At 41.6% G+C, this 17,122-nt stretch overlaps 1 protein-coding gene across 1 annotated transcript in view; it reads left to right on the forward strand.

The window, feature by feature from the left end:
* The window catches only part of CPA2 (carboxypeptidase A2), a 21,376-nt gene extending 6,470 nt beyond the window's left edge, over positions 1 to 14,906 (forward strand). Inside the window, exons 6-11 of the mRNA XM_011357267.1 lie at positions 1,396 to 1,494; positions 2,813 to 2,923; positions 4,029 to 4,119; positions 5,647 to 5,846; positions 7,858 to 7,942; positions 14,719 to 14,906. Coding sequence (XP_011355569.1) covers positions 1,396 to 1,494; positions 2,813 to 2,923; positions 4,029 to 4,119; positions 5,647 to 5,846; positions 7,858 to 7,942; positions 14,719 to 14,906 — 774 coding nt within the window. The remainder of the gene's footprint in view (positions 1 to 1,395; positions 1,495 to 2,812; positions 2,924 to 4,028; positions 4,120 to 5,646; positions 5,847 to 7,857; positions 7,943 to 14,718) is intronic.
* Positions 14,907 to 17,122: the final 2,216 nt, after the last annotated feature.

Here is a 17,122-nt window from a genome sequence, read left to right on the forward strand (position 1 = left end):
AAAAAAAAGAAAAAAGCGTCAAGTACTTGCCCGAGACGCATTTAAAAAAAGGGTTCCCGCAGTGTGCGAAAGAATGACGGGCGACTAAATCGCAAAGGCAAATGCCCAGAAACGAAGACATTTTTTAGGTGCTCGCTGAAAAAGATTAAGGTTTTACTTTAATCTGTGACCTCTAACAGCCTTAGTGCTGATAATTTCGAGCTTTTTCACTTTGCCCTGAAAAAGTGAAAATTATTTCCCGATTTCCTAGAAAGAGTTTGCTAAGAAAAAAAAAAAGTGTCACAACTCCCTGCTAAATTTGGAAACGTTATGGCTGTGAACCAACGGACTCGTTTGGACAGATGGATTTCTCCAGAGTGTTTTTCTCAAAGCAGGCCTGAGAGGAGTGGTTTGCCTACTTTATTGACACCGGGCTACATTTGCTAATATTTACTACCTTCTTTTTAAAAATTTTCTCTTGCCCTTTTCTCCTGCAGCTGGGCCAGGAAACCGCAGTTTCTCATCCCTCTTGGATTCCGCCCCCCCCCCGCCCCCGTGGTTGAGAATGTTATGTGTTTTTGAAAGTTCCCTTGCTTTTTACATTTGAGCTCAAGAGGAAAAGGCACGAAACACCTTCAACTAAAACTCTCAAAACCCGTGAACTGTAATTTTTAGCAAAGATTTGCATTTCTCATTTACCTTATCTGCTATGTTTAGAGTGCCGCGCAGAGATAGAAGTTGATGGTGCAAAAATAATCTTTTCCTCCCCATTTACTGATCCAATTGGCAAAGCTACTGCTCCAAATAAAACTGAGTCACTTAGATCATAAAATTTAAACTCTGGAAAGCACCTCCAGAGTCAAACAACTGTTCATGTGAAGGGCTCAAAAGGTTATCATGAGCGTTTTTATAACAAAAATAACGCAATCATGGCATAAAATTGGAAAATGGAGAAACAACCCCCTCCCCCCCAAATCCCATATTCCTAATTCCACAACTATGGAATGATGGCTGTTAACACGTTGCTGTATATTTCTTTTCTCTCGTTCTCTCCCTCTCCCTTTTTCTTATGTTTGCATACATATATATGTACACACATTCTGTAATGTTTTTTAAAGTTTGCAACATACGATGAACATATTTTCATGTTATTACGTTATCTGCAACATTTTTTTACAAACGAAAGAAGAAAAAGTCTATGCCGCTCTCGTTAGCCTGCACTTACGCTTACATTAAAACGGGGACGGAAAAAAAATCACGTTGAGAGGAGTTAATCGATAGCCTCACTATCTACACCTCTTCCTTCTCTTTCAATCACATCAAGTATAGAAAGAGGGACAGACAAGGCCCCAGGGAAAAGAGGGGACTGGAAACCTGCAGCGGTAGAGCGTTCACATTTTCACGCTTCTTTTGCAGTTCAGCACCGGCGGAGACAAGCCGGCCATTTGGCTAGATGCTGGGATCCATGCTCGAGAGTGGGTTACACAAGCTACTGCATTGTGGACGGCAAATAAGGTCGTTTTGCCTAAAATTAAGCAATTACTTTGTCTTTCTAATATCAGACCCCACCTAGCCTCACAACAGTCCCTGTGGTCCTAACGGCTGACTGCTTCCAGCCCAAGCCCTCTTGTTACACAGGCGGGATACAGACGTATTCAATCTTTTCCGGTATTGTCCCACCCAGCACCCTGGCACTCTATCCGGCGAGCCACTGTGTGCTGTTAAAAGAAACAGCGAACTAGAAGAGATTGAGAGGGTAGCAAGGAAGGACTGCGGGAGTCAGATTTCAGCATAAAAACAGACTAGAGAAAAATGTTTTGCTGCCTTGAATTCTCAGGGCTGAGGCACAATGTGCAGGAAATCTATAAAATCACAAAAGGGGCTCAGATGGAAAATAAACAAGTGCTAAGAGAGTTTACTCTGACCTACAGATCCAAAGTGGAATTAGTTAAGGGTTTTTGGTGGTTCTGAAAATTTTCCAAATCTGATTTTGAAGTTAGGATGTAGCGATACCTCTCTTCCACATGTTCATTGGAATTAGAGTCAGGACACCAGGCTGGGTGTGACCTCATCTGGTAATTCTTAAGTGATTCAAAAATGACACGCTATAAATTAGAATGTTAATTCATGAGCAAAGGAAATCAATCCACATCAGATCATTCAAGCATGTGCAACCACATGCATACTGACTGATACATTTTCCCTTCAATTAAAATGCGGTTACCTTTAGGGTATTATGAAATGGATATTTAACAGTTGAATAATAATGCCTTAGGATGGCTGAGCACAGGAAATGAATAAATTTTAATCCAGCAAAAACTTCAACTCTACTGCAATTGATGGCAAGTAGAAATTTAATTCCCCAAGAGGAATTTAACTGGTTCTCTGTATCTTCAGAAAAGTCTCTGTATATTTAAGTTATCTAATGTTGGTAGTGAGTTGTTTTGGAAAGCTACCTTGTGTGATGATTAAAGTAAACGGCAGAAATTCCTTTGGTTCATAGATCCCTATAAGCCACATACACCGCTGCCAACCGTTGCAAAATGCTTCACCAGAATTAATAGGAAAAATTCTGCTTTTGAGGGAGAATGGATAAGTGATATCTGACTTTTATTTCAAATAAGTAAATAATTCCGACTAGAAATAAACGTATAGACACTGGCATATGAAACATACTAATACTGCAGGAGATTGGACTATAGTCCTGGAAGACCCATTGATCAGCGACGATAGCTAGTTCGTGTTTGGAAAAAATACATCGCCTTAATATTCTATTCTGTGTTCTCTGGGAAAGGGAAGGTGTGAGATTGACATATATGTTGTCTCTGCTCAGATTGCCTCTGATTATGGAAATGATCCATCCATCACTTCCATTTTGGACACAATGGATATCTTCTTGCTGCCCGTCACAAACCCTGATGGATATGTGTACTCACAAACCAAAGTAAGCCCAGGCTTTTTCTCTTCTTCAAACAAGAATCTAAGGAGATGTGTAGGAACTTCAAAAATAAATAAAAGTAATCCTTCTGTTCTTGATTTACCTGAAACAGAATGAGTAATCTCTCAGTAGTGGCTCTGAATTGAGGCAAATAGTAGAGTTTATAATCACTTCTTATTCCAACACACGATGTCTTCACATATTGCTTGCGTCAGAGCCCATTTCAGCTGTGAGGCTGGGCTATTAGACTTAGTGTTCAGTGTGAGTCACCTAGGAGATTTGTTCCAATTATCTCTGTGTTTTTGTGGCGGAATTGATAGAAAAGAAGAGGCGGATGTTACCTGCTGACAATTAGATTTGCGGCAGGATTTAGGTAGGCAGTACAATACATCTAACATTTTCCTTAAACTCTGTAGAAGAAATCCTCTGAGTATTACTAAAAGGAGTTATGTAGTTCTTTTCTTCCTTTAAAAATCTCATTACAAAACACCATTGTGGCAACCGTGACCCCATGTATGTTCAAAATGAATCAGAGCTTCGAGTTTATTTTTGGAGAGATCTGACTAGATAGCGTTTTTCAGTGTGTGTTCAAAAGGAACTCGTACAAATAATAGTACTCATGAGATACCCTATGAATAAAGTTTCCATCCACACTGAAGTTTAGAAAATGCTTTGCACTGTATCCCTCTCTTGGAGCTTCATAAAAATATTCAAGCATTAAAAACCTTTAGAAGTTCTGAAGTAAATTAGCCAATTTAGCTCTTTATTTCCCCCCAAATATTCTATTACAGAACCCTTGTGCTCTCCCCCACTTTTTTTTTGGTTGTTAACATGTAATAGAACTGGTGTTCTATGAACATGGTTTGGCAGGTATTTATTGGAGGAGATGGAGGAATATCTACTCACTGTGGTGATGCTGTGAGAAGTTCCGGGCAGAACTGCGTAGGAGGACTATTTGACACCTCTGTGGCGAGGGAAATTAGTGTAGCTCCAGAGGGGCCTTGGGGAGGGAGCGAGGGAAATTAACAGAATTCTAAAGGGACCTCATCAGGCTCAATGACCGGCTCCCCTGCCCCCTCCCCCCATATTCTCTTTTGGTTGGATTTTAAAGAATCGTATGTGGCGGAAGACCCGGTCCAAGGTGTCTGGAAGATTCTGTGTTGGTGTCGATCCTAACCGGAACTGGGACGCAGGTTTTGGAGGTGAGCGCAGGGACTTGCCCCAGGGCTGGTCAGACGTCTGGCCAATTAGCTATTTTGCGTGGTTCTGGAGTGCTGTCAGCCTGCTAAGCCCATTCAGGATTCGAGCCATTTAAAAACCTATTTGAAAAACACTTAACTAAGTTCTCTTCACAGGGGCGCAGTGCTGTCACAGAGCTCTGAGCAGCATTTAATATATTTTGTCTCACATCTTGGTTTTCCCACAAGCTGTAGCCCGCCTCAGAGTGAGGCTTTGCGCAATGGCGGGAGGCCTCCGGAAGCCCTGAACCAACCACCAGAGGGGGTTAGCATCTATTCATAGGAGAAGCATTACATCATCTATGGATGCTTCGAGAAAGAAAACTGAAGAAGTACAAATAGGATTAAGAAATTGATTTTCAAAATAGATTCAAAAAGAAAATATAAGCTTGCTACTCTGGCTTTGTTGATTTGCTCAGTGGCAGGCTGGTTGGGGGGCTTCTTTATGCTTTCAGCTGTCAGATAAAACTCCTTATCGTTCTCTAATCACAGAAGGGAAATTTGTTTGGTTTTTCCTTATTAGATATGATAGCAGTGAGATAAGAAACTATCTTTTTCACTGTAGTATTCCTAACACCGTGTCTGGGACATAGAAGGCAATCACTAAATATTTGTAAGACAATTAATGAGATTCATTGAACCAAGAAAGAACACACTAGGGAATTGTGACAGGATATGGATGAGTGGCAACTTCATTCATTGCTTTTACAATAGTTTTTTTTTTTTTTTTAGCGTTGGAAAAAAAAAATTCAAAGCATCAGATTCAAAATATTGAACAATGCCCACCAATTCAATGCCAATTCCCCCCCCCGAAATGTTGTTTTTATAAAATAATTCTAAAATAAGGCGACAGGTTGTATTTATCCTTTATCCATATCACTTAGAGATCCTCGGAAGTCCAAGCCCCTACCCATCCCATCAGATTTTCTCTGGCATTTGGAGCCCTGGCCAGGCCACAGGGGACCCACTTCAGTGGTCATGAGTAACTCCAGTTGCTGAAAAAATTAAGGCCAACGGTGGCCTTGTTGTCAAATGTAGTATTATTTTCTTCACTGTAAGAAAGGGTGTCAGAGGTTCCTTGCATTTGTAGTTTTGTGACTTAGACATACAGATGCATAGAATCTTGTACTCTTGGACTCTAAGAATTGGAAGAAATCCCAGAAAGTGAGCTTGCTCAACTCCCACCCAGTGCAGGAATTCCATCTATAATATTAAATCTTGCTTTTCTTCCAACAACTCCCACAGAGAGGAGATGATCTAATTTGATAGCTCTTTCTGCCATATAGAGGAGCCATATTTTTAAAGAAGAGAGAGGTCCAGAATCACTTCAGTTAGGCTTCCTGACTCTGCCTTTGGGTAGTGACTCGCTCTAAACGTAGTGACAGCCTTGCTCTGATTTCCAGAGTTGGAACTTAGTGATGTGTAACCGCCTCCATATAGTGTCTCCTTAAAGCTCGCTGTTCTCACTGGCTGCCTTCTGTATCCCGTCAGGACCTGGAGCCAGCAGCAACCCTTGCTCTGATTCATACCATGGACCCAGTGCCAACTCTGAAGTTGAAGTAAAATCCATAGTGAACTTCATCAAGAGTCATGGAAAAGTCAAGGCCTTCATTACCCTCCACAGCTATTCCCAGCTGCTGATGTTCCCCTATGGGTATAAATGTACCAAGCCAGATAACTTCGATGAGCTGGTGAGTTTCTGAAACTTCATTTCAGCTCAGCTACAAACATCAATTGTGTGGACAAATAAGTTTCGGTTATAAAATTAGGTACTGAGATGGGAGTATATAGATGGATGCGATATAATACGTCTAACCACTGACACGATTGTGATGGAGACTTTCCTGAATTAAGTTCCTTTGGGAAATTATTATTGCCATAATCTAGACAAGCAGGACCCTGATTTGAACATAAGCTCTGAGGGTGTTGCTTAGGAAATAACCACTTGGATTTGAACCTGAGGGTCTTAGATCTGTAGTCAGAAGCTCTATGCTAAGAAATGTTGTCTCCAGCTACTTGCCTAAGACCTTCCTGGTGCCTTTGACTCTATGACCTGACATCATGTTGCGCTGGTGTATGATGTTGGGTGTAAAGCACTCACTTCCCTAACTTGGTATCTTCCATTATCTTTCCTGTTTCATGAATAAGTAGACTGGTGGCAGCCTTAAGTCAGATGGTGACATGTTACAGGGCTGCTTACATCTGAGCAAGAACTATCCCCAGCTAAAGAGAATTTGCAAATATTTCCAATTTGGTTGTTAGGCTTGGTTTTTGAAATTCATATGTTAGAGATAAGCCCTGAGATGGGACCTTTCGGTCAGTTTACTTTCAAATAGATTATTGTCAACAGCTCTTGGCAGAAACAAAATAGATTATTCCAGTTCAGGTGTATCTTACATCTCATTAGTTTGATTTTAGCACTATAGGGCAGTTATCAAGGTTTCGATGGTGAGTATTATCACTCAAAGTCAAATCGGGGGGCAAAAGAATGTCAGGGTTGGAAAGAACCTGAAAGATACTTTTACTAGACCTAGATCATCTTAGATTTTCCAGAACTGGTGCTCAAAACTCTGCCAGATAGTCATTCAGTCTATGGTTGGATGGCTTCCTGCTTTCAAGGGAGCCTGTTCCACATCGGGGCATATTTGATTGTCTGTGTTCTTCCTTAACAGAGAGCCAACACCACCTCCTTATGGTTTCCCCCCACCAGCCTTGTTGTATCATTAGGCTCCATGGAGCAAGTTTGCTTCCTTTTGAGAGGCTAATCCATTAATTACTTGAAGACCAGGAACCTGCTTCTCCTAGGTTTTTCCTTATCTCTACTAAATACCCCCAGTTCTTTCAAGCACTCACAATATGGTCCCAAGTTTCCAGACCATGCAGGTCACTATTTTCCACATGTGCATTAGTTTGTCTGCGTTCTTCAAGAGCAGCTCCCAGAATTGAGTGTAAAACTTGTGCTAAGGGTTAACCAACATGGCAGTGTGACCATAACTGCCTTGTCCAGATTGCGCACTTCTCCTTATGCAGTTGAGGGTCACAGGTTTTTGACAGTAGGAATGTACCGTTGACTCATGTTGGGTTTATTGACAGCTGAAACCCCCAGGCTCAGAGGATTCTGCCGAGCCAGGTTTCCCCCATCTGGTAGTTGTTTTCCTGGACCCAAGTTCAGAACCTTACATTTATCCCTAGCAAGGATAGTAAAGCTTCAATCGGTCAAAATTGGAACCCTCAAATAATGGAAAATATTTTGCTGAGCTCTACTTCTTGGAAAAAGAGACAGTCATAGTGAAATAAGCCAATGTAAGGATCTAGCAAAAAAAAAAAAAAATTTAACTTCCTAAGTACATCCTGGGGTCAGTACACATTCTGTTGAACCCCTTACTCCCACCCTATTTCCATCCACAACCCTGAACAAGGAGAGCTAGTGACAAAATAATGACTCTGGCCATTATTAATGCAAACACCTGGATCAAATAAGCAATGAGCGTATTCATGTTGTATTTTCAAAGCCAACAAAAGTGAACTTGTGCTTGCTTCTTAGTGAAAATGGTTGCAACAAAAAGGACATTGTGCTGAAGCCTCAGTTAATCAGAGCGTCCAGTTAATCAGACTGTCCCATTTCACATTCTGCTGTGGGACAGCTGTTCTTCCAAGAGACAAATGTTATTTATCCACCTTTCTTTGGTTCCTTCACTCTAGAATGAAGTGGCCCAAAAAGCTTCCCAATCTCTGAGAAGCCTACACGGTACCAAGTACAAAGTGGGACCTATCTGCTCAGTCATCTGTAAGTATCAAACATATTTTTACCAATAACCCGCTAAGGATAGCAAAAAACCATGTGGTTTTGGGCCAAAGCCTTTAAATGCCCTGATGTGAAATGGATAAGCCTTCCTGCATGAAATCCAGCCTTACCCAGTTTTCCTGAGTAAGGCTAGGTCTCCTCCATAAGATATTTGCTATGTGACGTCTAGAACAAAGAACTTTCTGCATATTGGAGTTGTGTGGTCTCTGCCCCACTTGTCCCAATCCTTACAGCTTACTCTCATCATGTGGAATCTCTGCCTGAAAAGGGGCCTTTATCAAGACCTGGTTCTAAGTCACTTTTATTAATTATACTTTTGTTGGCTAAGAGGGTCTCACACCCTGAGTAATCCCACGTACTGTGTGTGGGGACAGAATAGGAGTGACTTTTTAAAATGACCCATGTGGCTCAGTGGATAGACTCTGTTGCAGCCATTTGCCCATGCAGAGTTTGGGAAGCCGAAGAAGAGGACAGTATCAGGAATAAAGCTAGGGAGCCTGCACTCAGACTTCCTGAAATTCCCCTCTCCCACGGCAGATTGGAATAAAAACAGGAAACAACTGCAGTGCTATGGGAAATCCTAATGCACTTCATGCAGATTCTGAGTCCCCCAGAGCAATTCCCCCAGTTCCTTATGGACACAGCCAGAAACTCAGGACCGCACCATTGAATGCCCGGGAGTTCCCTAGTGCTCTCATGCCCATGGATTCTTTGGAAACAAATGCCTCTTGGAGGCAGCATACTTTTATTCAGCATCTACTATGTGCTAATTACTATGCCAAGTGCTAGAGACATAACGAACCCACAGAGAATTCACTGTTTAATGTGGGAAATGAACAGGAAGTCAGTGAACTCTAGTATGATATTTGCAATAGAAGGCTAAAAATGCTACAAAAGTTTTTGAAGGTTGGGAGGATTTGACGGTGGCAGAGTGAGGAAAAGCTTCGTATAGGAAGAGGGTGGGATTTTGAAGGCTGCTCACCAGATAGCTACAGAAGGGGAAAGGGAGTGGTGCATTCTGGCTCTTTGCAGCACATGCAAAGGCACAGAAGTATGAACGTTTGTGATGGGCTCTGTGAACTACAAGGAAGTTTGGGACTGCTGGAATGGAAGTGGGAAGAAGGGGAGTTGGGGAGGTTCAGGTTTTTGTGTGCCATGCATGTTAAGGAGTTTAGGTTTTAACCCAAGGATTTTGGAAACCATTGGAGGGTTTTCAGCAGGGAGCGCGTCAAGGCGTGTTTTAGATAAAACATGTTAGCCTCAGTGTGGAGGGTGGAGTAATAATGTCCTGGAAGTAGGAACATCCCGTAGCAAGAGTGGGAAGAGTTTAGGGGAGAGATGGTGGCCAGCATTAAAAGCAGTGCCAGTGAAGATGGAAGGGAAGGGGGACATTTGGGAGGTAAAAGCAAAAACCTTTTGCCATTTACTGGATGTGGAGAGTTTCCCACTGAAGGACATTGAATAGTGTCATTAACTGAGGGAGACATCTAGGAAGGTGAAATGGGTGGGGTTGTAAAGATAAAGAGTTCGGCTCTGGAAATTGTGAGGTTTTCGAATGGAGATGTTCTACAGGCTTTGGGCAATTAAGTTAGGTATTAAATCTAGGTTTGGTATCCTGGGCTTTTAGCACAAGTGATGCCATTTTGGGCCTGTGGCTCTTCCTTTTAACACTAGTGTGGGGTGGAAGAAACTTTTTTCTATCCTCCAGGTTCTTTCAACTGGTCTAATAAATAGACATAAGATAGATCAACAAGAATAAATGACCAGATTTAATTACATATATATATATATGGGAACCCCACATACGCAAGTCAGAGACCCTACATATATGACAGAAAGGAAAAATGAGATATATGTGACATTTTGAGCTAAAGATCACCTTGGGGCTTCAGAGGGGAGAGAGGGTCATTGCAGGATGATAAAAAGAGCAGATGTTCTGTAATTAGAAGTTTGCCCTATAAAGAGGTCAAAAAGTGGTTATCTCTGATAATCTCTCATTATGGGCAATGTCCCTAATTCAGATTCTTCTAGGTAGTTAATCAGGGAGGACAGAAGTTTCTCTTGAGCCTGCAGGGTCTTGGTTGCCTTTAGCTCAAAACAATTTGCATACCACAGAGGCACATCTTGAGGTAACTCGTTCTGAACCCCTACACTAACTTGTCAGTGACTTTAACCAGAGCAATCCTAGAAGAGTGGCAAGAGTTGCTGGAGGAGTAGAGGGATGGGGCCTAGGGGACACTGGTGAGTAGACTACACTTCAGAGGAGCCTGGATGAGGAGAGAGAAGAACAGAAGATTTCGGTTTGTTTTGTTTTTTTAAGATAAGAGACTTATTTACTGGCCGTGGGAAAGGATTAAGAGAGGGAGAGGTGAAAGATACAGGAGAGACAAGAAATGACCAAATGTAGTACTGCTCCAGAGAAGAAGGCCAAGAAGTGGGCAAGCAGAAGTGGGCAGATTGGGGGCGAACCATCTGCAGACATGCTGGGGGCAGAGACGTAGGCACATCTGCATGAGGTTGCTGGCAGGAATCTGAGGGAATGCACACTCTTGAGTCATGGTTTTTTTTTAAATGGGAATTGTTAAAAAACAAAATTGGACCAAGTAAATTCGAAGATCTAATTGGCTTTTTTAAACGATTCATGAATTGGGCAGCATCCCATCTAGCAACTAGCTCTGGGGGTTATACAAATGGAAGTTTTTTATAGGCAGAAAGAGAGTGGAACTAGGAAGTAAAGAGTGGGTGATCTCAGGTGAGGACCTTTCCTTCAGGGAAGGCTGGGGGTCTCAGGCAGATGACCTCACTAGTGTGGATCAGGAAACTCCACACCGATTTGTTTAAAATGCCACTCCTGGGAGAGGCTGAAACTGCATTCAGGTTCGGTATTAAATCTAGATTTGGTATCATGGGCTTTTAGCACGAGTGATGCCATTTTGGGTCTGTGATTTTCTCTTTAAATGGAGTCGTGGCGAGCAGAGGAGTAATAGTTTACTCATATGTAGAATACTTAATAGAAATCTAGAAACTACTGATCTGGTACTATTTCAGATCCTGAAAGTTCTTTTTTTCCAGATTATGATTTTTTTTCTTTTTTCTATTATGATATATTTTAAAAATGTCATAGAAAGAAAGAATCTAATAACTGTCCTATTTTATTATCAGTTTTACTTTCATTAATGATTTTCTCAATGAACACTCATATATTTATCTAGTTTGTCAGTATAGGAATGTCCAAACCTGTAGAGAATTTTTATAATAATTTATTTGTGCCAAACAAGATGCATAGAAGCAAGAGATCAACAGACTGGGGAAAATGCTTCAGACAGTAACAGTGTGCAGTTTCTTTTATGTATTTAAGATTATGGAAGATGACATGAAGGTGAGAGAAAGCAAGGCTGGAGCTGGATTACAAAATAATTAAGATTATGTGCTCTTTTGAGGGTGGTCATACTTTAGAAGGAGGGGTCTGAAAGGGGACATTTCAAAGGTGTGTTAACCTAAATGCACAGACACAATAGACAGGACTTGATTAAGGCAAAGAGGAAGCTTTTACTAAAGAAGTTACATGCCTGGGGCGTGACTACCTACCCTGACCTGCCCAGTTAGGAATTTATGATCAGATCACCCTGTGAGGTGACTTTCTGTAGAACCCCCTTTTCATCCACAAATTGTGATCAGTGATTGTGTTCTACTTCAAGTCCAGCTTTTTTCGGTTAACATTATTTCCTGTATAGCTTTATATTTTTCCACTCTAGATATTTGTTACTCTATTATAGTGCTATATGCCAGTTATTGGGCCTTTGGATTGTTTAAGCTTTTTCCTTTTTTTAAAAAAATTATTTTTATGGTGACATTAGTTAACAAAATCCAATAAGTTTCAGCTGTACACTTTAACAGTAAGGAATATATATATTTACACTGTGTTCACCTCCCATAGTTAGATTTCTTTCTGTCACCACATATTTGACCCCCTTTACCCCATCTACCTGCCCTCTCCTTCCTCCCCCGTACTCTCTGGTAACCACTAGCCCATTGTCCATGTCCATGAGTCTCTGTTTGTTTGTCCTGTTCATTTGTTGCTTTTAGGTTTATATCCCACATATAAGCGATATCATGTGATTTTCAATTTTTTCTGTCTGGCTTATTTTGCTTAACATGATTATCTCGAGGTCCATCCATGAGCTTTTTTCTAAATAGCGCTCTTCTGAACATATTGGTACAAACCCCGTTTTCTTTAGGATCTCTTTGGTATCAACTTCCAAGGCAGGGTTACCAAGTCAAACGGAGTGAACAGCTTTGGAGCTCTTGTCACATGTGTTTTAGGTTATTCTCCGGGAAGACTGAACTTACAGTCACCCGGATCTTTTCACCATATTGCATGTGGGATTGTCCCTCCCTTTAGTTGGGGAACATTCAGGGAGGAGGGCCTTCTGAGTGGCAGCACTGGGGAGGAAGATCATCATGGCCACTTAAGGCTGAAGAATGCATGTTTTCCCTGGTTGGCAGTCCCTGAGTGGAAGCTAGAGTTTGAAATGTCCTCAGAATGTCATCATATGCCCCTGAGACCCTCAAATGGGGTTTCGGCCTATGAGGAATCTAGTTTTTCACCTTCCTTAGCTGAGATATTTACAAGTAAAGCAGACCTGAGCAGGCTGAGGTTTTGTCTGTTTTTCTTGGTAAGGTCACAGATAATGAAGATGCTTTTAATAAGGAAAGACAAGTATATCAGACAAGTATAGGGTTTGCTGTCTGATCTTTTGGAACCTGACCATTAGTGGTCAAGCAAGTTCTGGCTACATCTCTGCACAGAGCTGACTCTGTTATCTTTCATCCTGGCCTCCTTTCAGCTTGGACAAACACTGCCTCTAGGAACTAGTCCCAATTAAGTACTTTTTGCCTCCTGCCCTAAACTGGTATGCAGCTCTGGGCCGAGCACCTATTTCACTCCACCTAAGAGGTGGCTGGACTTCAGTGGTAGGTGAGACATCTTCTGGGCAGTTTCTCATCTGGAAAGGGCTATGAGGAGCTACAGTACAATAGGTGCTTGGTCCAGGAGAAGTCGTTACTTGAGTTCTTTCTCAGAGAGGTATAGGGGGAGAAAAATAGACCTTGGGGACAGGGGCTTGAGTTTTGAGTTATAGGTCTGTCAATTTGGAACCTTGGGCAAGTCATTCATCCTTCCTTGGTTTCTTCCTCTGTGAAATGGGTTGTCAAGAGACTCAAAAGGTAGAACATGGAGTAAAAGGTTTACTAACTCCAAGGCACTGTGTAAATGTTCTGTGATAGTTTTCTGGTGGATGACACTCCTTCAGATAACTCTGATTCTTAATGTGGTCCAACTTTTTTGATAGGATCCTAGCATTTATTCATAATGATAGTTATAATCATAACTGATATTTATCGAATGCCTACTCTATATACATTATCCCAGTTCTTTTAATGTCTCTGAACTTCAATTTCCTCATCTGCAAAATGGAAATAATATTAATATCTACCTTGTACCCAAATGGGGGTTAAATGAACCAATTTAGCGTAGTGCCTAACACATTTAGTAAGCAAGCACTCAATGTCAGAATCATAAACGTTATAGTATCTCATTTAATTCAAGTGTCAGAATCATAAACATTATAGTATCTCATTTAATTCTCGCTCTTCTATGGAATAAGTAGTATTGTTATCCCTATTTAATGGATGAACCATTTGGTACTCAGTGAAGTAAGTGACATGCCTTAGGTCACTCAGCTAGTTTGAAGAATCAGGATTCAATCAATTACTGAAGCCAGTAATCCTTCCACTGTGGACTTCTTAGTGAGACTGGCTATGTCATGTAGCCACACCAAAGGCATAAGTTAGTAATTTTGGTACCCAGAAAGGTTCAGTTCAAGTCAGCAACCATTCAGTATTTGTTATTTATAAGGTGCTACCATAGCTGCTGTGAGTGAAGGCAAAGACACAGGTCACTGGAGTAGATCACAGTGCTAATCCACATTAACCACTAGCCCTGCTCCTCCCTGGTACAACCTCCCTGGTCTTCCCCTTTGCCAACCCAGTTCTCAGGGACTAGGCGACTTCCTCCATCTCCACCCCAGCTGTCTCCTCCATTTGACCTCTACTTACTCTCCCTGGGTGGGGCCTTAGAGCTCGTCATCAGTCAGCTCTCCTGAGTCACGATTGCCCCAAGTCTTTGTGGGCCGATGCCACCTTGCTTCACCATCTGTCATGTCAGCAGCCACACGTGACACAGGTGCACATTACTCTACTGATTGAACTCATCACACATAAGTACTGGGCATGTTATTTGATTTCAGAACAGGGTCTGTTTCACCCTTATGCTGAAAGTCCCCTGAGGGCAGGGATCAGATTTTTCCTCTATTTATAATCCCTCCTCTCCCACTAGAGAAAACAGTATCTACGCCAAGTGCTCTTCTAGAGAAGGAAGTAGGCCTCCTTAAGGTGCAGAAGATACCGATTAGGAGAGCAGGCGGGATTCCAAATGAGCAGATGAAGCCAGAGCCTCTTAAGAACACCAGAGGAAGGCTAAACATAGGGTCCATTTACATAACGCCTTTTGCTTTTCAAATTAATCTTGTATTTTTTCATAAGCTTGACCCCTTACTAAGCTATCCCTGCTCTTGAGATCCATACAGATGGGGGCTTAACTTATCTTCGATAATAGTGGAACTTAACACAGAGATTGTGTAGCTGTGAGAGGCCAGTGGGAACAGCATAATCAGATTTTATTCTCATTTGCCCTTTAGACCAAGCCAGTGGAGGAAGCATTGACTGGTCCTATGACTCTGGCATCAAATACTCATTTGCGTTTGAACTGAGAGACACTGGTCGATATGGCTTCCTCCTGCCTGCCGAGCAGATCTTACCCACGGCTGAAGAGACCTGGCTTGGCTTGAAGACAATCATGGATCATGTTCGAGATCACCCGTATTAGGGCTCTGGGGCAACAAACACCATTAAAAACTCTCTAGTTTGAAGCGAAATTGGGTGGCAAGTATTCCTTTTCCTAATCCCAATTTAGGAGGATTATTTCTTCCATTTTTGTTGCCTTAAAACACAGCAAGCCACTGAGCTGTACCCCTTCATCTTTTTTTTTAATCCATTGTTTAGTAAAATGCTCCCAACATCCTTCCAATATTTTAAACCAATTGTGGTAAAATATACATATTTACCATTTTAACCATTTTTAAGTGTACAATTCAATGTGCGATTATCACCACCATCCATGTCCAGAACTATTTCATCATCTTGGATGGAAACTGTGTACCCCTTGAACAATAACTCCCCGTTCTCCCTCCCTCCAGTCCTGAGAATCTCTACTTTCTGTCTCTATGAATTTGTCCATTCTAGGTACCACACATAAATGGAATCGTAGTATTTGTCCTTTTGTGACTGGTTTATTTTACATAGCAAAACGTTTTTGAGGTTTGTCCACGTTGTGGCATGTGTCAGCTGCTTCATCTTAAGAGAGTATCGTTTTAGTGTTAGAAAGGGATTTTTATGTTCGTTTACTCAATAAATACTAATTAAGCAACTACATAGTTCCAGGCATTATGTAGATGCAGTATCCTTTGGTTGCACTGTTCCCTTTGCTTTTCCGTTTCTGGTGTGCTGCGTTATAAAATCTGATAGGGTCCCAAACCAATGGTACTCCTTCCTGGTTGCCTCATCAAGTCTCAGATTCCATATAACTTCTCTTTAGACATTCACTTCGATTAAGGGTTTAGATTTTCTTCATGTTGATGTTTTTTCTGGCAGAAAAGGGTGGGAGGTGAATTTCAGCCCGCCTAGAATTCTGGGTACTAGATTCTTTAGCTCGCATTTCTTGCAGGTTCAGGTCTCCTCTCCTCTTGTTACTAATTTCAAAGCTGAAATCTATTGTGGTGAAGGAGAGCTCAGCCTTTGTGACGGACCGGATCAGGCAGAACATAAGAGTTCAGTTTCAGTGTGGGAAGGACAAAAGGGTCCTGATAGAGACCCCAGGCCCACAGCTCTCGGCAAAGACTGTCCTTGACCAAATCTTAGACAGGCTTCTCTGAGTCTTTTTTACCACTGAACTTGTCCCTAGGCCCTGTCTAAGCCAGTCTTGGCAAAGAATCCTGCTAAGTAAGCACCCCCTAATCCTTGATATCTGATCAAGTTCTCATCCTCCACTTTTAATGTCCCTATCATTGGCAAGCAAGAATCTTGGTAGGCCAGGTAAACAAGAACCGCCCTCCACCCATGTCTCCTTTTAGCAATTTTCCATCCACTGACCCCTCACTCTGTTATCTTTACTGTATTTGGAATTGAAAACAACTATACTCGCTTATTACATGCCCCCTATTGCAATAACCTTGAATAAAGTCTTCCTTACAGTTTTATCAAATGTCAGAATAATTTTTCTTTAACACTCCCAGTCGTGACCCTTGGTTGCATCTGCTCCCCTTGAGCAAGTGCAGAAAGAGTGCAGACTGTGGGGATAGTAGGATAGGGGAGGCTCATGAGATTTAGGGGTCCCGGACAGACTCAAAGGCCTCAGAGCCCATGAAGAACTCATGGAGAGCACGAGTGTCTTCCATTTATTCCGCCGTGATTTGGTGGACAAGAAACTAGACTCAGAGCCTAGAAAACATAAAGTCTTATTATTGATAATACTATTAAGCTTTACCTTTAGCTCAGACCCTAAAGAGAACTGATCATTTCTTCAGATTAACACATTTTTCATGTACCTTTTACCTCTTATATTTCTACTTTTTTACTGGAGTCATAAGAATTATGTGTCAGATTTATGACAGAGGCCACAAACTGTCATCATTTTGACCTGCTCTGGTGAATTCTCTGACAGGGTTTGTCAAGTGTGTGGTCTTGGAGCTGGCTTGGAGTTTCTCTGATAGTCTTCATTTTTTTTTTCTTTGATTTTACTCTAGAGGTAATTCTATCTTAGGTTTACAATCTGGCCTCTCCTATTAGTATAATTTTATCCAGCACTGTGGGACTTTCCTATTTACTCAAAAAACATTATTTAAATACAGTGTTGAGCAATATGATACCTTTGGCACAGAGTTTTCCAGCCTGAGGAGCAAGTTCTTGATCTTATAATATGGGAGGCTTGGCCTTTATCACTCAAAAGGAATGGAAGAGGCATGGTCAGGGGCCCGCCTGTCTATC

The sequence above is a fragment of the Pteropus vampyrus genome, unplaced genomic scaffold, assembly GCF_000151845.1.
Source record: "Pteropus vampyrus isolate Shadow unplaced genomic scaffold, Pvam_2.0 Scaffold33, whole genome shotgun sequence".
Taxonomy (NCBI): Eukaryota; Metazoa; Chordata; class Mammalia; order Chiroptera; family Pteropodidae; genus Pteropus; species Pteropus vampyrus.